The 22,518-nt window shown below is 43.0% G+C and overlaps 1 protein-coding gene across 2 annotated transcripts in view; it reads left to right on the forward strand.

The window, feature by feature from the left end:
- LOC138266200 (clustered mitochondria protein homolog) overlaps positions 1–22,518 on the forward strand; it is a 241,245-nt gene that overhangs the window by 213,313 nt on the left and 5,414 nt on the right. For both annotated transcript variants that reach the window (XM_069214691.1, XM_069214692.1), the window contains exons 23-24: positions 13,608–13,701; positions 14,464–14,598. In XM_069214691.1, the coding sequence (XP_069070792.1) occupies positions 13,608–13,701; positions 14,464–14,598 (229 nt within the window). The remainder of the gene's footprint in view (positions 1–13,607; positions 13,702–14,463; positions 14,599–22,518) is intronic.

Below are 22,518 nucleotides of genomic sequence, written 5' to 3' on the forward strand. Positions count from 1 at the left end.
TCTGTTTCTCCTGGCCTCCACTACTGACCACATACTATGAGAATATGGGGGGGCATTAGAAGAAACAGCAAAAGGAGAATAGTATAAAAGAGGCCAGAGACACTGGATATCACAACTCTTACTCACCCTAAGTGGGATGGATGTGCTCAGATGTGGGTCTAAGCTATACCCTGCTTTTGTGCCCATAACAAGGGCTAAATCGGTCCTAGGTTGCTTGTGTTCCAGTTAAGGGAGGACCTGGCTTAACTGTTTCCATTGGAGCAGGGTCAAGACTGATTTGCATATAGCTTGGTCCAAACTGAGGTGGCATGTGTAGAAAAAAAACAATGGATTGGAATGTGCTTCGAGTAACTACCAGTGCCTGAGAATAATTTGAGCATTCCATCAACCATTTTTTGTTTGCATTATTATTAAAGTAAACCACATTGATAGACTGTATGAAAGTGTCATTGTTGTAACAGCCCAAATATTTGTAATAACAAATCATCTTCCACCACTGCCATTCTCACAGCAACAGTGAAAATCAAAGTACTGCTTTTAGGATTTTCACCATTACAGGCAATTAAAAGAGCAATGTAGTCTGAGAAGTTTAGAGAGATGCAAATTAGAAGGAGAGGTGAGCTAGAGAAAGGGCCAATTGAGATGTGGGGTATAGAAATACATGACCAGAGAATAGTAGAGCATGAGGGTTTAAGTGTAGAAAGAGAGATATGTTGCAGAGACAAGGGGTGAAGTGGAGAGACAGCTATGAGGTAGAGCTAGATGGAGGTGAGGTTGAAATTGTTTTACAGCAAGAGAGTGCATTAGAGAGGGTGGTGTGGTGGGTAGAGTGACAGAGGAGAGACAGTGAGGAGTATAAAGAGAGAGAGGTGAGATAGAGAGGTTGAGTTGACCTAGAGGAGGTAAAGGTGATAGATACGGCAGCGGATAGAGTTGTGAGAAATGTGTAAGGTAAAGAGAGGTGAGGAAAAAGGGAACACATAGGAAGAGGGGGGAGTTAAAGAAATGAGGTTTTGGACAAATGATGGGTTAAATTCAAAATGTAGGTCCCATAGAGGGGATAGGTGAGCTACAGAGAGATGGAGTAGTGAGTGCGTTGTGAGGAAGAGGGAGTAATAAGGTAGAGAGGCAAGGAAGAGGGTGGTTAGGTAGGGGGTGAATGAAACATAGAGATTGGTTAGATGGAGAGAAGTGGATCAAGAGAATGAGGATAGGTCTAACACAAAATGAAGTTCAATGAAGTGAGGTGGATGGAGTAAATAGACAAAGAGGTGTGATGGTAACAACAGTGAGGTGCAGGGAGGCTTGAGGTAGAGTGGGAAAGAAGCAGGGAAATATAATTAGTCACTTGGTAATACAAAGAGGTAGTAGGAAGAAAAGTGAGGTCATAAGACAGGTGAGAGGTGGGATAGTGAAGTATATTTGTGAGAGAGGTGAGAGAAACAGTAATGAAACAGACTATGTTAAAGAAGTAGAGAAATGTGAGGTAGAAAGAGAGAGGAGAGGTATAGAGGGGGCACGTTAAATATGGGTGGTGCTGAGAAGAGTACATCAGAGGCAGGTAGATAAATATTTAGAGAGAGGTGTAAAATTAGGTGAGGTCAGGTAGGGAGAGAGATTATAGAGATAGGTCATTGGAGAAAGAGAAAGTAGATAGAGAATGGTTAAGCAGTGATGGGCCCTAGACAATATCCCACTTTGCCCAACATTTAAAATGAATCAGGGAAAATTGCCAACCAAAATACGAAGAGTATGGTTCGATCCTTCTCCCTTCCCCTATCAATTGTATGCTTTAACAGGACATTGGAAAGTATATTTCGGCCTTTACATGTATAACCACAAAGCCTAAAGTCAGCTGCTATTTTCTGAAGCACTAAGTGGTAACCAAAAAAGCTCACTGCCACCACTTAGATGACTCAGTGGTGATCACATCGAAAAGCCTAATGGCCGAATTGAAATGTTTTCATGTATCGTTAGGTGTGGTTGAATCCTCCACTGCAGATCATGAAAGAAGTTAAGATGCTGTATTGCAAAAAGACCTGCCCTCATCTCCAAACCATTTATGTGTTCTGAACTCTCCTCTAAATCCCATCTTTCACCTGTTTCCTGTTGGTTCAAACTTGCTCTCAACCATAACAACTCAGGTCTGTCTCTTCAATTAAAAAAATTGTCTGACTATTCCAGGCACCCTAATTCTCCAACCACCAGTTCAGTTCTTCCTGCGCCTCCAAGGAAAGAGAGACTCGTTCTCCATACCACAAACCCTTTCTCAAACTGCAGGGCCCTGTAATGTAGCAGCCCAGGGAAAACTGCCTGAATTGAAGAAGAAAATAAACCTAAAATTCTTGCCACAGTCCTTAACATCAGCAAACACTTCTTCAAAACATGTTCCGCTTTCATCTTTATTTTCACAAATTCTTCCCTGGGAGTCTCAAAATAGACTGGACTGCATCCACCTGAAATCCCAGAAACTCCAGCTTCTGACAAGGGAATAATACAGACTTCTCCTTGTTGACAAGAAATCCTACACTCTCTAAAAGAACTACTACCAGATGTAGCTGCCATTTCAACTCCTCCGTATCCCGAGACATAATCAGGAAATCATCCAAATGCATTATCTTACAAATATATTACCATACATTATCATGTATAAATATATATCATACAAATTCCTCTCTCCCTGAGAAACTATGCCATAGTCTTTAAAAGCTAGAAAAACATCAGGGGGCTGAAGCCAATCCAAAGGGAAGACAAATGACTTGTTAAAGTTTCCTCAGCCATCTGAACTTGAGTTGCTTCTGACTGTCTTTCACAATGTGATTTATGAAACAGGCATCGTTCAATTTTAGTTTCACTAATCAGCCGTTCACCTCCAAAACAGCCCTTAAAAGATGGATTCCCTCCATCTTGAAATGACTGTACACCAGAAACAAATTCAAGTTTCTCAAATTTATCACAGGATGCCATCCCTTGTCCTTTTTCCTTACCCAAACAATTGTACTTGCAAACAGAATTCTTCTTGTTCCTTATTTAATACCCATTGGTCTCCTGTCAAATTTTCTAATTGTTCACAAAGTTCCCCAAAACGTACCCATGCCTTTTCTGGGAAAGAATTAAAAGGCATCTTCATACTTAACGTTGTGCTCTCCCTCTGGGGACCTCTGCCAAACTTCCTGTTTGCAGAAAGAAACCTGTGGCCGATTGAAAACCTCTGAATGGTGCACATCCTTGCACTTGATAATAGGAGTTTCCAAAACTATGACTGAAGAAACGTCCCCTTACTCCAACCCTGTCAAAAATTCAACCTCCAAATACTTTTCCTAAAGAAAATTGAACCTTTTTTAAACTGGTAAAGGTAGACACAAATTTACTGAAACCTTCTCCAAAGAGAAAACCTTTTGGATCCTCAGAAGGCTCTTTCTTAGCAATATCTGGCTTTTATTTCACCCAGCCACCAGAGCAGCGTTTGTGTTCCCTAGAAAACACACTACCCTCTGACTCCAACCCCAGAAAATATCAATATCTACAGGAGCATCTTTGGACTTTGCTTCCTCCGCCATATCCATAATCTTTGCTAGAGGACCAATTACATCAAGGAGTATGTCTTGACACTGTTTGAGTGCCCTCTTTGGGGGTCTCTTCCCAATTTAAACAAAGGGCTTATCAGATCTGGATCCAGATCAGCTTTATTCTTGACCATAGGTCTCAATCACTCTGCTCTCATTACAGCCCTGGCCTCTTTCTCTGAAAGTCTTCAGATCCAAAATTTCAGGAACTCAGCTACATGAGTTAACAGCCACTAGTCAAAGCTTCTCGGATGTTTAAACATGCCAGGGCTAAACATTTCAATGCCCTCTGGACAAGATGCTCAGAAAGTGCCAACCTCTGGGAACTGACACAAGAGGAATTCCCTCCGCACAGTGCAAAACTCTAACCAAAGAAGAATGGTACAAGGCACATGCTGTGCCAAATAAACTCCAGAAAAATGCTGCCCAGCTAACCAGGTAATCTAAGGGCTAAGAAAAAAGCACATGAAAAAAACAAAACTAATATATGTCTAACAATAAGGTCAGAAGCTACCAACAAGATGATCATTTAAAAATATATATATATACTATGTAAAAAAGAATATCTTAACAAACACTAACTTCACATAAGCATTTCTCATAAATTGTGAAAGTGTACAAAACAATAATCAAACCTAAATACCAGGATAGGATCAAAATATATACTTCAAAGAAAATGAAAGATTCTTAAATGACACAGAGCAGCAATGAAAATGCAAGATGGCTGCTGGTGTGGAGTTTATATAGACTGCCTTATTGATTCTAATTCTAGAGTTTTGAGTATGGTTAAAAGTAGCTTTGAATGGCTGCATGCAGTAGCAATTAAAAAGATGAAGGCATAATGATAGCCTCCGGTCTTGACATGAAATCAAGCAATCCACATATAGCAGCTAGTGCCTCTTTAGTCTTACTTTATGACATGTCTAGAATCTGAGGTCTCAACAATCACATAACTTGATGGTTGAGCATGCCATTATCAGCTGTAAACTGTGCTGCCCATAGAAATGGAAATTCCCAGTCCCATTGACCTCTGTAGAATGGAGACCAGAAATTTAGCTACTCACAAGAGAAAGATATACAGACTAAATTTAGAGGTGGGAGGCTGGGTACTCCATCTCAAATGTCATTTTATTACAAGTTATTAAACATGCATTATATCATACTGCACTTGTAATAAGGCAGACAGGGTGTCCTTCATGTTTGTGACATAGTTTCCATCCACCAAACTCTAAATCGAACCCCAAATAATCAGGTCCTAAAGTTTGCGGCTATTTGTGGTGCATTAACAACTGGATAAGGAATGCCGATGGGTCATGAGTAGTATTTGTTTGTAGTATGACATGTCTTCCTTAGAATTCTTGGCACTTACTTCATAACTTAACATGAACAGTTCTGTGTATCCATTTGAATTCAGATCTGGTTTCTCAAGTGAAAATGACTTGTATACTCCCCTTTCCCATTTCTACAGCTGAAAATGCTTATATAGTCTCTGATGTTCATCAGTGCCTTTGTTGACTTTGGGATTGGGATGCCAGTTTTATAGTTCTTTCAGTATGAATGGAAATCATTGGCATAAACCCCATCCTGGAAAGATACAAAAACTTTACGTAGCTCTTCATTTCTATTACCTGTTTCACTTTTGGTACTTTATCCTCCTTCAATATCTAATATTCTTTCCTTTCCCAACCGCATTCACTGGGCTCCAAGTTATCCGCTACTACATTTATAATGTGAAAATATACCTGCAAGTAGGGGGTCCTCCTTCTCCCCTTTTCTCAGTCCGTCTAATAATGTCACTACCCCTCTTATTATTCCTTCAATGAATCTGGAAGGTGAACTCTGTTGTTGCCATATACCAAAGGGGGATTGTAGGGAATAGCCTCAACCCAGCCCCATCCGCTTATTCTTGTTTCCCATTTCCCCTTACTTTACCATTTAGTTTATCAAATCTTTTAATTTGGTGTTTCTCATTGACCCACTTTCTCCTATCATCTCCTTTCTACACTAGTTTGTTCTGTCCTTTCTCAATATGACAATGCCCCGTTTTAGTCAGTCACATAACAATGCATATAAGAGAGGATAATGAGTACATTAAATTGTAAGCATTTGGTGAACAACATTTTAAACCTTAACTTTAGGTTGAAATATTTATACTGAAGTTTCTGTGTATATGTCCTTATTCTGATGAATAATAACAACTATTTAAAAAAAATCAAGATAATCAGAAAAATCAAAGTTCCTAGTGCGTTCTGGGAGATTTAAAATGACAAACATCTTCATAGCTCCAACAAAGTAGGCACTGACTTTAGCCACTGTTATTCCTTTTGGGGTGGTTTGGCCTAACAAAGGTGCCTTCAAAGTGTTCAGGTCCCTTTAGAGTTTAATGGGGATGATTTACTGTGTACAGCTGTGCACACCGGAATGTAAGCTCTGTAAATCTATTGACTTGTTGCCCAGAAAATGCTAAGTTAGACCATGGCTTCAATTCATGATATCTATGGAATGATAAGGGCTAGCAAAATGATTCTAGACAGTTTAATGTATCTGAAATAAGCACAACATCCTGTGGGCAGCAGACCATTCTGGGGGTGTGAATACTGTCTGTCTTCTGAATCCTTTGGCACTGGCAAAAGGTGGGTAGGGGCATTCTACAGGTAAAGGATGGGTGAGGAATCATACAGGCTCACCTTTCTCGAATTGTTTCACTCAGTCAAGCTGTTCTCACCCACGTGCTTCCATTCAGGAATCTTGCATTGATCTTAGCAGGAATCAAGTCACTCCTCCTGGCATGTGCAGTCAAGATATCTTGACAGGCAGGTAAGTTCAAGCTTGCCTTCCTAAGCCACAGTAGCAATTGTTCCCACATTTAGGATAGTTTAGAGGGAAGGTTGAAATATAGCAAAAAAAAATGTAGCTTTGGTACTGAGACTACTCATTAATGAGCCAATTACAGTAGGCAAAATACTTGGCCTGATTTAGATCTCGGTGGAGGGGAATGCACCATCACAAACGTGACGAATATTCTGTCCACTGTATTACCATACCTTTATATACTATAGAGACCGTAATACAACGGATGGGATGTCCCTCATATTTGTGACAGAGTATTCTATCCGCCAAGATCTAAATCAGGCCCACTGTCTGAAGTGTACTTATATCACTTTTCTGCTTTAGGAAGTCTGGGAAAACCAACCAGAGGCTGTGCACCTTCAAAGGTTTGTGGGTTCTCCAATGGTACAGGAGCATCTTGGTGTTGTTGCAGGCCAGAATCAGGAATCCTTCCCTTTATCCACATCAAGACTGTTTGAGACTGGCTTAGATGCAATGCATATTTTGCACACAAAGGAAACAGGTGGGTGAATTTAACCTAGGTAGGGCAGATCGACAAATAGGACAAAGGTGATGGGAACACCACTATATATAACCATCGGGTGAACAGATTTTGGGATGACCAGGGAGAGTGCATGTGCAGAATGAAATATCGGATACCAACATCCCATAAGAGAAACAATTAGGTCTGTGTAGGTAGTCAGGGATGTGAAAAGGTGACAGAAAGACACCTGTTTTATTTTGGCTGCAGTTATATGTGGATCGTGTGAACAATAAACTCTGAGAGGCTATGTTCAATTTTCATATAGGGGCATCCTTCCATATTCACCAAAGGTATCATGAGCATTTACTGGGCAAGACTTTGAGTCTACAGGAGAGGGGAATGCCCTGGTTCGGACACTGAATGATGCTAATCTAAAGCCAATAATTGCTACTTACTTTCAAGTGTGTCTACCTTCCCTCCTGAGAAAAGCAGTGGGTAGGAAGAGAGACGGATGTGATACATATATTTATAACCTCACTCTTTTCCCTGGTATCCCTCACAAAACAGGGACAGCGCCACCGGAGTGAGAACCCATATTAATCCATGTCTATCCTGCAGACTTAAAGAAGAGCTCCAGTGCAACAGATTGAGCAAACAAATTTCAGATCAGCGAATCTCGAAGAGGTGGCCCTGGAAGGTCTGTCACCATTCCTTGCATTGGAGTGTGCTCACTGATTGCCGGCACAGCCTCCACTGCAGCAGGCGCACCCCAGACTGGTGGTGGCCAAACTTTTGTGTTACAGGGACCACAACTACATTTTCGGACAGGCCAGGAAAGGCGACATCTTACTAGAACTGGCCAGTGATGATATTCCCAGACTTCACAAGGAATGTTCAAAAGCAGCAAGCCTCCTTCCCCTGCTATCCCTTGCTCGGTTACATGTAACACATGAGAACACAGTGCATCTCTTTACCTCCCTCCCACCACTCTGGGACTTGATCAATGGCCTATCTTATGCAGAAGAGGGTGACTGTCTGATGGCCAGGAGACACACAGGAGGCACCCTAGAAAGAAATTAAAAAAGGAGACCAAGACAGTTCCCACCCATCTCCCAGGCATTGGATGAACAATGTGAAATGGTTGGGGCAGTGGCAGCCATTAGCAGCCTTGACCCCATTCCCCCCTCAGCGGAGAGTGACGACAGCCCTTGAGACTCAGACTCTAACCATGACTCAACTTCCTTTCGAAGCTCCAGAGACTTGCTATCTACAGTTACCCCTGGCGCCTACGATGAAATAACTTATCTGCCCCAATGGGAAACCACTGTGGATTGCTACCATGAGTGATTTTGAAAATGTCAGCACAGTGTATCTGCCTTGTTATGATCTGTCTGCTGAACCGATTGTTGGGCACGATCTCTCTAATTGCCCCTCGGGGTTGTGTGATGTGAGGCATTGTGGCTGGCACAACCCTCTCCCCACCCATTTTGAAGTGTGCGTGTGATGACAGCTTGTGAGTTGTATGTTTGTTTTGCAATTTGGATAGGGTATCGTTCTCTTCTTGTCCTGGGGTTGGAGAGTTGGGTTGTTGCCTGTTGGTTGCTTTGGTTTATGTGTTAGCGTTACACCGCCATCATATTGGGTCCATCACTACGATGGCAGTGGGCCCCTACACTTTGTGGGAATATAATTTCCCCAGATAGCTGGACACAGATCAGTTGTAATATCCCCATATTGGATCCACCTTAACTTAGAAGTTAATTAGCTGGAATGTCAGGGGCCTGAATAGCTTGGCCAAGAAGATCCCTACTTATTTGAAGAGGAGGGAGACACATATAGCACTCCTACAAGAGACCCACCTCACTGCCATTGAGAAGAGGCCATACAAAAGAGATGACAGGATCATGTATTTGCAACCTCTTACTCAACTTTTGCCAGAGGGGTCCTCTTGTTGGGACGTTTATTGGGCCGATATATCACCATTGTAGGGATTTATGCCCCTAACTCGGATTCCTCGCCAACATGTCTTGGGTAATTGCCCCGTATGTGACACAGGACATATTATTGGGGGTTGACTACAACTGTGTTGTAAATCGATTCCCAGATAGGTCTCACCCACCACTATGAGACTCCCCTGTTCACCATCCGGATACAGTCTTCTGACCTGGCATCCACAGCAGGGATTCATAGATACCTGATTATGCCTACATTCTGGGGACAATGATTACTCATTCTGTTCAGGAATGCACAAATTACATGTCCGCCTCAATACTTTTCCTCATTCCCTGGGTGTCCAGAACGTGGTCCAGATCGCTGAGTATCTCTGTCGCACGATCCTAGATCATAACCCAGTTTTTCTATCTCTAAACTGGCATAGGGCGTGTCCATGGATACCGGACTGGTGTCTACAGGTGGAGGCATTAGATAACCCCGGGTTCTTGCACCCTACAAGAGTGGCCATAAGAACTTATTTTGTAGACAGCACGGACTCCGCCTCTTTGCCCCTTGCTGAGTGGGATGCCTTCAGGGAACGCTATGTGGCTGGTGCGGGGGCTGCACACTCTAATAGGAGAGGTTAAAGCACAGGAGAAAGTGGTTTGAGACCTGGAGCTGGATCGGCCTGAGAGCCCAGATCTTAAACACTGGCTCCTCGAGGCAAAGGAACAATTAGCAGCCCACATTGAGATGCTTTTTTGCTTTGACCACCGTCAGTACCTGATACGTGCACATGCTGAACGCACCAGGCTGGCACTCTGCAGGCCTGGTACCCTCCATCTAGAGAATCCCTAATCCTAGACTGGCGAGCAATTCTGTACCCAGTGTAGGAGCTGGCCTGCTGTGTGGTGAGCATCTATGGTGTTATCACCATATACCAGGTCCAGGTATCCCCTATTATTGAGGTGTAGGCAGTGTCTAGGAAGCCAGGGCTCTCGAGGTAGCTGTGAATGAGCAGGAAAGACTTACCTAGGAGACAGGCAAAGCATATACAATACCATTACAGTCACACAGCACTTACACACATGAAAGTACCACACAGTGTTACAAAAATAAAGATTCTTTATCAGGGTAACACAAATACTAAAATACTGTATATGCAATACTCCACTAGGAGGTGAGTAAACATACCATTATATACACATTAGAAGTCAGTCATTAGTGTAGAAAGCAATAGCAAATAGTAAAATAGAAAATAGTGAGGGTCCAAGGTGGAGACCAAACCATATACAAAATAAGTGGAATGTGAAAGGTAGTCCCCACCCAAGAAAGTGGAATCTGTAGAGGGGAACTGGAGGAACTAGAAACTCCAAAAGGTAAATACCAGGGTGCCCCCAGCAACCAGGAGAGAAGAGGTAAGTTCCTGGTTTTCCCCAAACACACATGGGAACTTTGGAAAAGGACTGTGCAAGTCCCGGGCAAGGCTGGAAAAAACTAAAGGTGGATCCTAACAGAAGAGGACCTGCAAAAGAAGTCCAGTTTGAGTTGGAATGTCTGGCTGTGGCAGGAGCCACTACCCAACCTTCTGTGGATGCAGGACCAGGTCGATGGTGGATGAAGAAAGTCAGCAGTGCAGCACTGGAGCAGAAGAGGAATTCCAGAAATAATGCACGTGATGTCCCACATCGGTAGTCGTGATGCAGTCAGTAAGTGGTGATGGAAAACCACCATCAAGCATTGGCAAATACAAGAGTCTGTAAAGAAGGTTTTGCATGTCTGAAGAGGACCATCAAGGTCTAGGGGACTCAACCCAAGGAGGGGAGGCCGATGTGACCCTCATCAGCTGGGAGAGTCATGAGAAGAGGAGGCAGCTCCCACAGGTGACCCACAGGCAGCAGGCACAGGAGTTGCGGTGAGGCCCACTCAGCACACCTGAAGAGGAGTCCCACGTCACTGGAGCAGCAGGCAGAAGACTGTGCTTTGCAGGAAAGAGTGCTGGAGGCTGAGGCTACACAGAGCCTGAAGATCCCTTGGAGTAGGAACAAACAAGCCTTGGTAGCTGCAAGAGTCATGGTGCACAGAGGTAGTGTCCTGCGAGGAGAGGCAAGAACTTACCACTCAGTTCTGTAGGAGAGAGGATCCATGCAGCGGGTCGTCTTTGCAGTAGGTGCCTGCGGATGCAGGGCAGTGACTTCTTCACTCCAAGGGAGATTCCTTCTTGCTTCTTGTGCAGGCGGAAGACTCGTCGCCCACAGAGGATGCACAGCCAGGGAAATGTTGTAGTTGCTGTAAGGAGCCCAAAAACAATCTTACAGTGTTGCAGAGCGGAGTCGTCGCTGGAGTTGCAGATTGTCGGTTCCTGGAGGGTCCAGTTGCAGTCCTGGTGGCTAGAAGATGAATTAAACGATGCAGAGGAGTCCTGCTGGAATTGGGCATTGAGACCCTAAATAGCCCAGGAAGGGTGATTGGTCACCTAGCAGGGTGACCACCTATCAGGAGGGGGCTGTGACATCACCTGCCTGACCTGGCCACTCAGATGCTCCCAGGGGCCTCTGCCCACCTTGGATTCAAGATGGCAGAATCAAGTGGCCAGCTGGAGAAGCAAGCTCTTGGGTGGTGATGGACAGGGGAGTGGTCATTCCCTTTTTCTGTTGTCCAGTTTCACGCCAGAGTAGGGACCGGGGGTCCCTGGACTGGTGCAAACTGGTTCATGCAAGTAGGGCACCAAGGCCCATATTTATATTTTTTTTTAGCGCCGCATTTGCGCCGCTTTTTGACGCAAAAAAAGCGCAAACTTACAAAATACAATTGTATTCAAAGGTGGCACTCACTATGAGTATTAGAATGACAATCATTGCCCATCAAAAAGGAGCCCGACTGCACCACTTTCCATTGTACAATTCCTGGGCTTATGGACAGATAATTAACTGTTTTTGAAACATCAACTTAATTATATATCCTCTGTGTTTCTTCCAGCAAACAATTCTGGAAAATGCTCTCCGTTATTGCCCAAAGATTTCCACATTCAAATTATGACTTCATGCATTCTGTCTACACTGGAGTATTGCAATATACTGTGTTGGAATGCCTTAAACTATAATGCAGCCTTTCCAGAACTATGGAATGAAGCGTGTATGCAGTATAAAAGCATTTCACTGACCACAGGGATTTTGTTGACCTAGAAAAGCCCCCTGTAGCATGGTGCTTGTTTAACTATGACCCAAATAGCACTTTAAATTCTTTGGACTCTCCTAGCTTCTATAAACTGAAAACTGTAGATACATTGGAAGTTGTGGGTCCGAAATGTTGGAACTCTCTCCCACACCATTAAAAAAAATACTACTGAATATGTATTGTTTAGGAAAAGACTCAAACCTTTTTTGTTTTGTTAGGGACAGTTTTTTTCTGGGATCCTAGTAGACTGTCTAAAACTGAGATCTCTGACCTTTTTGTTTTCTTTTTAGTTTTTTTTCTTCTTCTCAGTAACATTATGTGGTAGCCTTCTTACACATTTGCACAGTAATGTCTCTCTTCCTCTACTTTGAGCATCTTGCTAGACAGCAGTGGGCGATGGCTTGCACTTTATACATAATGAAATAAGTTAATAAATAAATAAAACTTCACACAAGAAGAGTCAAGAGACTATGCTCTCACTTATATAAAGAAAGATCTGATCACACTCTATATACACAAAACACAGTATGCTGGCATCATCTCCTTTCATGATGCACGTAAGGCAAGGACAGAAGTTCATTGCCAAATATAAGGGCATGCTTAGTGTGCCCTTCCAGATCATAGGACAGGGCCTAGGCATCACATTGTAAGGGACACGCTTAGGACACTGTGCACATACTCAATTAGTGTGACGCCAAGGGCAGCTCCTCCTCTATGGCGGAGGAACGTCACAAACCGCCCCTTTCCCCCCCCCAGCAGCACCAGCTGCAAAAGTTTACAAGAAAATGATGATAAACTATGTTTATTACCGTTTTCTTGTAATAGGGTCGAGGCCACGGGCGATGGCAGGGATGGAGGGGGAGTGCACAGCACTCTCCCTCTGTGCGCATGTATGTTTGGCCAGCCATCGAGGGCCGGCCAAACACGCATGCGCACTAGGCTCCCTCCAACCCGGCACCACAGTGCCGGGTTGCAGACAGCAGGCAGAGACTCTCACTCTGCCGCAGAGCGCCCAAGCTGGGCGCTCCGTCCAATCCTAACACTGCTTTAGGATTGGACGCAGGGCAGGCTTGGAGCCTGTGCCTCCAGAGAAGGAACGGATCGGAGCGGCGTGGTGTGGCGATAAGGTAAGTTTAAAAAAAAAGTATTATCTTTTTTTTGTCTTGCCCTAATCTTCCACCTGAAAACTCCCCCCCCACCCCCCACCCCAGCTACGCCGTACATGCTCCTTTTCCCTCCTGCGAGCTGCCACTGTGTGACGGAAGGGGCAAAATAAATGTCATAAATGTCATGATATCAGTTTCACATGGAATCAGGCACCCACAACAAGGGTACATGCTCACATATCATGCAGGGGACAGTCCTGTCCCAGCAGCGTGTTAAAGAGTCTACTTCATCATTTTTTTTTTAAACAGGAAGCTGACTATAACCAATTCAGGCATTAGTTGTTGTTGACATAAAATCTGTATAAAATCTGTTATTGTTAAAAATGTGCAACCTGTTTGGGTCACACTGTTTGCTTTTTTGCTATAAAATATTTAGGATTGTGTTTACTTTCAGTTTGGTTGTTAATATTAACCCCTTCTAGAAAAGTGATTATTTTTCTTTCCATTGCACAGTCATCATTTAGTTGCATTGGTCTACACAAGCAAAGCAGAATTTCGATCTGCCATGCAACATGAAAAAGAAACCTACACAATATATAGGAGCTTGGTAAGTATCACATTGCAAACTAATAATGCTTTCTTCACTTGTCCCTAAATTCAAGTCACTGACCATACCCAAAGAGGGATAGCTAGTGTGGATTTCAATTATTCTGTTGTTTGAAAATACCAAGTCTGCCTTGATACATAAAGAAAGGAGCTTTAATTGATTGTTTAGGTTGTGACTATAAGAATGTTACCAAACACAAAACACACTGACAAGCTTACATATCTGGATTAGTTCAATATATTTATAGATCACCTTTTCTAGGGATATCAAAGTAGTTTTGTACTGCGGTCATTTGCTCATAATATCTACCAGTTTTTAACTGGACTGAGAAAAGCGTGAGGAAACTCAAGGAATATGATAATGTCTATTAAACAATTTCCGATTCTAACATTCAATAAAACATTCATTAAGCAAAATGACTGTATGCATAGCAAGGAAAATGGGGGTGGGGAGAGGAGGGACTTCATATTGAGGCCTAAATATTGAAGTATTAAGATCTATAATATTGCGAATGTATTTAGACCTTAGCATTCTGGCCTCACAATATTTTGTTCTCGATATTCTGGTGAAAAGCTATTGACACTTGGATAATAGCTGTTGCAGTCCTATGGGCATCAGTTTACTTCAGGGGGTGATTATAAATAAACGTACTTCAGACTGGTAAGTAGCAGTTTTGATGAAATATAGGATTATATACATTGACTTGACATGCTTATTGTTTATGTGTTACTTCACATATTTTTGCTTTTAATTTTAATATAGCTTGGGGATCCACATGACAGAACAAAAGAAAGCTCAGCATTTCTTAAGCACGTCACACAACAAGCAGTCAACTTGCAACGAACAATGAACGAGATCTACAAGAACGGATCTAGTGCAACAATACCACGAGTCCAGGTATAATCAGTCAGTACTTGTAGAGCGCTGCTTATCACCTGTGAGGGTATCCAGACACTGGTTTACTGGGTTTAGTCGAACAGCCCAGTCTTGAATCTCTTTCTGAAATCCGTCAGTGAAGGTGATGTTCGGCGGTGGAGAGGGAGGGCAATCTTTGACTTGGCCAAGAGGTGGGAGAAGGAGCGTCCTCTGCTGGGGCTCCAGTGGATGCGTGGTGTCTGTGCGAGGGCCAGAGAGGCAGAGTTGAGGTTTCTGGATGGTTGGTGGAAGCTCAAGCGTGGTTCATGTATGCTGGTCCTTGGTCGTGGAGGACTATGTAAGCATGTGTCAATAGATTGATTTGGCACCTTTTGTAGACAGGAAGCCAGTGGTGTTTCCTCAGGTGCTGGGTAGTGTGGGTCTGTTTGGGTAGGTTGAGGATCAGTCTGGCTGCTGAGTTCTGTATCGTCTGGTGCCTTCTCATGAGTTTGGTGGTGGTTCCTGTATACAGTGCATTGCCATAGTCTTTGGTGATTAGGAGTTGTGATTTTTCTCGTGCTTATGGGGAGCCATTTGAAGATTCTTTGGAGCATGCGGAGAGTGTGGAATCAGGCAAAGGAAACTGAGTTCATATGTCGTTTTAATGATGAGGCTGCTGTCCAGGTTGATGCAGAGGCTGGGAAGTGGTCTTTTGGTGTGGGGGTAGGTCCAAATTCAGCAGGCCCTCAAGTGTCTTCCAGAGGGAGGCATGGTTGGCATAGGTCAGCACTTTGGTTTTGTCAGTGTTGAGTTTCAGACAGTTGTCCTGTATCCAGGCTGCAACGTTCTTCATGCAGTTGTGGAAGTTGGTCTTGGTGGTAGCGGGTTCTGCTAAGATCGAGAGGATGAGCTGGGTGTCTTCAGCATAGGATATGATGTTGATATCGTGGGTTCTGATGATGTCAGCAAAAGGTGTCATTTAGGCTGAGGGATGAGCTCTTAGGGATGCAGCAGATGGCACCCGTGGGTTACGAGGTGAAGGGGGTAGGTGGATCCCGTGAGGAAGGATGCAATCCATCTGAGTGTGTTTCCCATGATTCCGATCTGGTGCAGTTTCTTGTTGAGAGTTTGGTGGGACAAGGTGTAGAAAGCTGCAGAGATGTCAAGGAGGATAAGAGTGGCCAATTCTCCTCTGTCAAGTAGGGTGCAGATGTCGTCCATGGCAGTGATCAGGGCGATCTTGGTGCTGTAGTTGGCTCGGAAACTTGACTAGGAGGCATCTAGCAGGTTTTCTTTCCAGGTGTTCAGTGAGTTGCCAAATGATGACCTTCTCCAGAAGTTTGGTGGGGAACGGGAACAGCAAGATGGGGTGGTAATTCTGGAGTTCAGTGGGGTCTATGGTGGGTTTCTTGAAGAGGAGTCCGACCTCTGCATGTTTCCATGTGTCAGGAAAGGTGGCTGTGGCGATGGATGTATTGAGAATAGTGGTGAGTTGGCGGCTGATCTTGTTCCTTCCTTGGTTGAAGAGATGGTGGGGGTAGGGATTGGTGGGTGCTCCTGAGTGGATGGAGTTCATGATGGCTGTGGTGACCAGCGTGGTGAACTGTTCTCATATGGTGAGATGTTGGTCGGGGAGGTTTTCATTGGAGTGAGGAGGCTGAGGAGGTCAGTGGGGTGGGGCCTGAAGTTCCCGTAGATTGTGGATATCTTGTTGTGGAATGGATTCACCAGCATGTCGCCGAGTTCCTGTGAGGCAGGCATCATGTTCTCGGTGGCCATTGGGCAGTAGAACTTGACGATGGTGAAGAGATCCTTGGTGTGGTTGGCACTAGCCTCTATGCAGTCTGCAAGGGCATACATTTTGCATCTGAGTTGTTAGTGGTATTTGTTGAGGGCTGTCTTGAAGGAGGCTTGGTCTGTATTGTCTTTGCTGGTGTACCATCTTCTCTCAAGTTGTTTGCAGCTGCATTTCATTGTGCTGAGTTCCTGTGTGTACCAGCTGGCATATCTGGTGGATCTGCAGGTTTTGGCTGGTTTGATGGGGGCAAATTGGTCGGCTGCGCTGGTGATCCAGGTGTGGAAGTTCTTCCAGGTTGGTTGCAGTATCAAGCTGGGTGGTTTTGGGTCTGTGTCGCTTTGCTCCAGCTGTGGAAGGAGGTGCTGGGAGGGTTGGGGGTGGTGCGAGGTGACCTGTGATGGTGAAGTGTATGATGGAGTGGTCCGTCCATATGAGTCCATGGTATGGCTGTAATTGATTCTGTTGCTGGATGTGAAGATAGAATCCAGTGTGTCCTGCTCTGTGTCTGGGGTCTGTAACCAACTGGGTGAGGCCAATGTTGTCCATTAATTACAAGACGTTGGTGGAGTTTGTGTCCTTGGGGTCATCCAGGTGGAAGTTGAGGTCTCTGAGGAAGAGACTTGGAGTCAATGGCGATTGGGGCGATGAAGTCTGCAATGGTGATGCCAAGGCCAGTGCATGGTCCTGGGGGTCTGTAGGCGAGGGTGCCTCTGATTGTCATTTTGTCATCTGCATTGAGTTGGGAATTCAGGTGTACCATGATCGGTGTAGTGCTGTCTTCGGTGGTGGTAGTGCAGCCGATTGATTCTTTGTGAATCATGGTGGTGCCACCTCCTTGTTTGTTGGTGTGGTCTCAGTGTCTCATCTTGTAGCCAATGGGCATCGTAGTGGCGATGTGGGGGGGGAGGGGTTGAGACACGTCTCTGTGATGAAGGTTACATCAGGGGAGAGGGTGGAGATGGGGTCCCAGACTTTTGTGGCGGGTTTGCAGAGAAATCTGGCATTGATCAGGAGGCATCGGAGAGGTTCTGGGGTGGTGCTGGCCGACAGAGTGGGTGTAGTTCTGGATTCTGTGTGGGCAGGTTGTCTCAGTGGTGTCAATACTTATTTTTATCCTCTTTCAGTACTTTGTCAAACTTGTTTTGCTTGTTTTGCTGTGTACATCCTTCTCAGGCAGTCATGAGTAACATTTGCCTAGTAATACTAGAATTCCAACCAACAAAACAGATTATAGTGCAAGTGGCCTGTACTTTTTCTTATCCATTCCAACGCATCATTACACAAAACAAATGTATATGAGGGGATCTCTAAGTTCACAGTGCATTATTGAGCCAGCTGCAGATATCTGTATATATTCTGGTGGTCACAAGTTTAAATCCAAATTGCTTGAGTCAGAAATGAAATTCCTGTTGTACCTATGTCATATACCTCTGTCCCTAACAATTAGTGGTATTCAGCACCCTCCTCATTTGGCATTCATTGGTTTCTGTCGTTGTCTTCTGCCCACACAAAGTTTGGAAAGTGGCCTAATATTTGCAAGGGATTACAGGTGCACAAGGTAGGGGTACTAACACTTGATAGGATGATATGCAGACACTATTTGACGCCTGTCAGTGGGCAAAATAACCTGACGTTAAAAAGAAGAAAGATATGGCTGGATGGAGAAGGGACAGGTTGCTAGAGATGGGAGGAGCAAGGGGAATGTGGCCAGGAGAAGGCAAAGGGAGGAAGCCAGGCAGAGAGAATGAAAGCTGAAGGAGAAAATGAGATGGGATCAGTGGATCCGGTAGATAAAGTATAATAGGACAAAGGATGCTGTTGGGAGAAATGGCACACTGTCAGGGGACAGCCAAGAAAAGACTACAGAGGTTAGACAGAAACAGTGATTGGAAAGGGAGTATGAGAAGCAAGGAATGCACACAAAATGGAGGCGACATGTCAGCAACATGTGCGGTAGGACAGAAAGAAAGGTCTCCTCTATGCATTTGGAGGGTTCACTGGTGTTCCCTATGGACAGAAATCACTTTCATGGTTTTTGACATAGGTAAAATGTGATGAATGGACAGGCAACTAAAAAAATTGCAAATAGGAAACAACAGGGACCAGATTCCACAGAGTCCTCCCCAACACAACTGGAAAGCAAATCTGAACTTGGAATCTCTGCATCAATTTATGATGTGCTTCAATCGGAAGCATACTGATTATGAAGTGAGTCCACATTTTGATTTCTCACTTATTATTATTTCATTATTTAGAACAGGTGCAGTCATAGGAAGAGGCTTCTTGAAACTGTCCGAGGTGTAGGTTGCGATAATTCTTAGGATACTTTCACAGAAGGAATAAGACACAGGGAAAACATGGATTAATAATATACTTATATATTGATATGTACAATTAATGCCTTCATTTAATTTGTCAGTAAAACACAACTTGACAAGAAGCACATCTCAAACACTAACCATTTACAATATTTATTTTAATCACCTGGGGGATTAAATGATGCAGGCATTCAGTTTCTACAATAGAATGGCAGTGTCATTGCTTCTCAGTGTTCAAATATACATGCATACGTGAGGCCTGATTCATGAAAGCATTTATGTGCCTACATTAAACTACAGGGGAGCAGTTTACACTGACAACATACTATTTCTAATTTACAGACTCAAGAAAAGTTAGATTTTTTTTCTTGTAAAAGGGATTTTTTCAAAAAAGTTATTCCACCAGTATGGTATAATTTCCATCTGTTAAACACTGCTCGTGATAAGAGACTTCTGGTTGTTCCAAGGTGAAGCCAAATGCAAATGCTGGTGAGCATTCAAAATCTAGCAGGGTGGTGAATATTCATAAACTGCTCGCAGCATGTTTCCTTCTTTAAAACCTTTCTATTAAGGGCAGGAGAAAATCTGTCTCAGAGCCAGAATGGCGAACTCACATCATCAAAGAATATGGTGACCGCTCATTAGAGTATATTTCCATGTGCATGAGTGCATATGTGAATACTCGTAGAAATCTGCAACTGTTGCAGTTTCCTCAACAGTACTCTTATAATTTTTTGCGAATTCCCGGAAATGAAAGAAAGTTACTCAGAATGGACATGTACATGTACTGGAGTCCTTTTCTAATTTTCCTAAAGCAACTTTTGTGAACTAGGGCCATTGTTGTCATTTGGACTAAAAGTATGGTTGCACATTTTTATTCAATCTATTTGCTAGATTTGAAAGGTTTAACATTTGTCACAGATGCACTGTTTAACTTGCAAAAACTACTTTTATTTGTGCGTGTGTATGTCTATTTCTTTTCAACAGTAAATAGCAGGTAAATAGCAAGTGCATGATTCTAGTTTTGCATTTATCAAGAGAATATCCCTACTAAGGATAAACCATCATTTTGAAATGCAACTCTCCTCTAAAGAAGAAAGGATCACATACCAGTTCAAAATACAAGTAATCAAAACATTAATAGAAGGGGAAGAGAATGATGAGCAATCTACAATAATGAAAGATTATTTTAATGCTAACATGGTTAACTAAATCACCTTTTAAAACAGTGCATAAGACTCTGTTGAAACCCTTTACATTAAAGACAGCTTTCCATATAACAATCACTTCCTTATGCATAATGAGATACAAGCTGTACTATCCAAGAACCATGCCAGCAAATCTATAAATACAAAGTTATATTGAAAATGAATCTCAACTTTATATCCGAAGAAGTACCAAGGTTTCACATTAATCAGTGTATTCATTTAACCGTTTTTTTTAGCCAGCAAAGACACAATCAGGATGTTAGGAGAACAGTTATGTACTATTCACAGCCAACTAAAATACACATGCTACAGACGCAAGATGGATATCTATATCCAAGAGAATAATAGCAAGATGTGTAGTTCAAACTATCCAATGATACTGGTCATTGGCAGGGAAAGATGTACACGGGTGACTGAGAGTTCCTTCCAGACCTAAACAAGCATTTGCAAAGCAATAGGTCAAGCATTTGCGTGAGTTAGAGCTATTGGCATTGTAAGTGCATAACTGGACTTGTCTTACCTTATAAATTGGTCAACCCTGTCTCATAATTTTATCTTTTCCTGCCATATAACTCCAGTGGCCTCGCATATAATTAAAGCACTTCCATTTACCTTCTTCCACTATCTGCAGCAAAAAATGAAAAGGTTGCCATTTAGCATCTGAATTTCAAAATTGCCATGCTAATTCCAATAGAATACCACTTTCACCACCACCCCACCATCGGAGTTGGTGGCTGGCTAACATAATTCCCCAAAACTTCACAAGACAGGCACAGAGGAAACATAAACTAGAAGGGTCAGCCAAACATATCAAGATTGTTCCAATAGTTATAATTTAATAATAAGGGTTTTAAGTTGGCCTGAATTATGGTCATAATTGTATTAAGGAGAGATTATTAAAGCATATACCTTTATCATATAAACCTTTATCAGAAATAAACTTTTGGCATTAGACTTTAATGCTCAAAACAGCCCCTAGAGGGCACCAAAACAAAAATCTCATTTGTAAGAAATATGGTCATCTAACCATATTGTTAGCCCCTAGAGGGGATAACACCATGAAAAAAACAGGAGAAAGTAATCCAGTGTAACCATATACTTATCCCCTAGAGAGCATTTTAGGGCTAGTAGGCCTACTACAATGATATTACAAACAAGGTCGTTAAAACAAAACATCTCCCAGCTGTAGAACAAAAGTTGTAGTCATGAGAAAGCTTAAAAGACACTGAATGGCGGGAGGAGATATTATTTTGGGGTCCCCGCTAACCTAGTTTGGGGACCCAGAGATGATGTAGACAGAAAGAGCGTTTTGAAGGTGGTCCCATTGTCCTGGGACCACCACAGGCTGAGTTATGAGTAAAAATGTTTTGTAAAAGTAATGCCCTGCAAAGCATTATGGGGTGAGTTTTTGACCCGCAGGTATTATAGTACGTTGACTGCAATGCTCAGAACAGCCCCTAGAGGAGACCACAATAAAAATAGCATTTGGATGAAACATGGCACTGTAACCATACAGCCAGCCCTTAGAGAGCATAAACACCTAAAAAAGAATGGGAGAAAGTAATGCAGTATAGCCATATATTTAACCCCTAGAGGGCATAGTGCATTACACGTTTTAATGGGTAGCAGGTCTATAACAATGATATTTCAAACAGGGTCCTCAAAACACAAGCATCTCCCAGCTGTAAAACAAAAGTTTTAGCCATGAGAGGCTGAGTTATGAGCAAAATCTTTTGTAAAATTAATGCCCTGCAAAGCATTTTGGAACAAGTTTCCGTGCCAGGAATATATTAATATGTCAATATGACTGTAATGCTTAGAACAGCCCCTAGAGGACACCACAATGAAAATAGTATGTGCAAGAAACATGGTCATGTAACTATATAGTTAGCCCCTAGAGGGCATAACCACAAAAAAAAGGAAAATGCAATAAATAATGCAGTGCAACTACATATTTAGGAAAGCAAAGTGCATTACATATATTCTGGGGTTGCAGGCCTATAACAATGATATTACAAACAAGGCCCTTAAAACACAAGAAACACCCAGCTGTAAAACAAAAGTTCTAACCATAAGAGAGCTTAAACAGACATTGAATGGTGGGAAGGGTTATTATTTTAGGGTCCCCACTAACCTAGTGTGAGGACCCAAAGATGATGTAGACAGAAAGAGCACGCTGTCATGGACTTTTTGGTGGTGGTAGGTGGCCCACCACAGGCTGAGTTATGAGCAAAAATGTTTTGTAAAAGAAATGCCCTGCAAAGCATTATGTTTAGAGTCCCCGAGTACAGTGAATATTGTAGTATCGGCTTTCCCCCTGTGCTGGGAGGGATGCTTTCACTTTGAGGATTTCTGTTTTACATAAAACATTTACCAGTTTCAAGCGGTTTAAGGGGAGAGCCACAAGAATTAGGTAACTGTGAGAAGTATGACCAGTGCTCCAATATCACAGATGAAGTTCACTCTGTGGTGCCTGTTCGCACTCTGACCACCATGGCCTCAATGCAATAGGAAGAGGAGAGACAAAAGGGGAAAAAAAGAGTTTGCCCACGCGGAATTATATCGGCAATCGCGCAATTATCTGTGTAACAGGGGCAGTCTGCAAGTTGTGACAAAAACAGCTTCAAGGTGGGACAAA

This window comes from Pleurodeles waltl, chromosome 11 (genome assembly GCF_031143425.1).
Source record: "Pleurodeles waltl isolate 20211129_DDA chromosome 11, aPleWal1.hap1.20221129, whole genome shotgun sequence".
NCBI lineage: Eukaryota > Metazoa > Chordata > Amphibia > Caudata > Salamandridae > Pleurodeles > Pleurodeles waltl.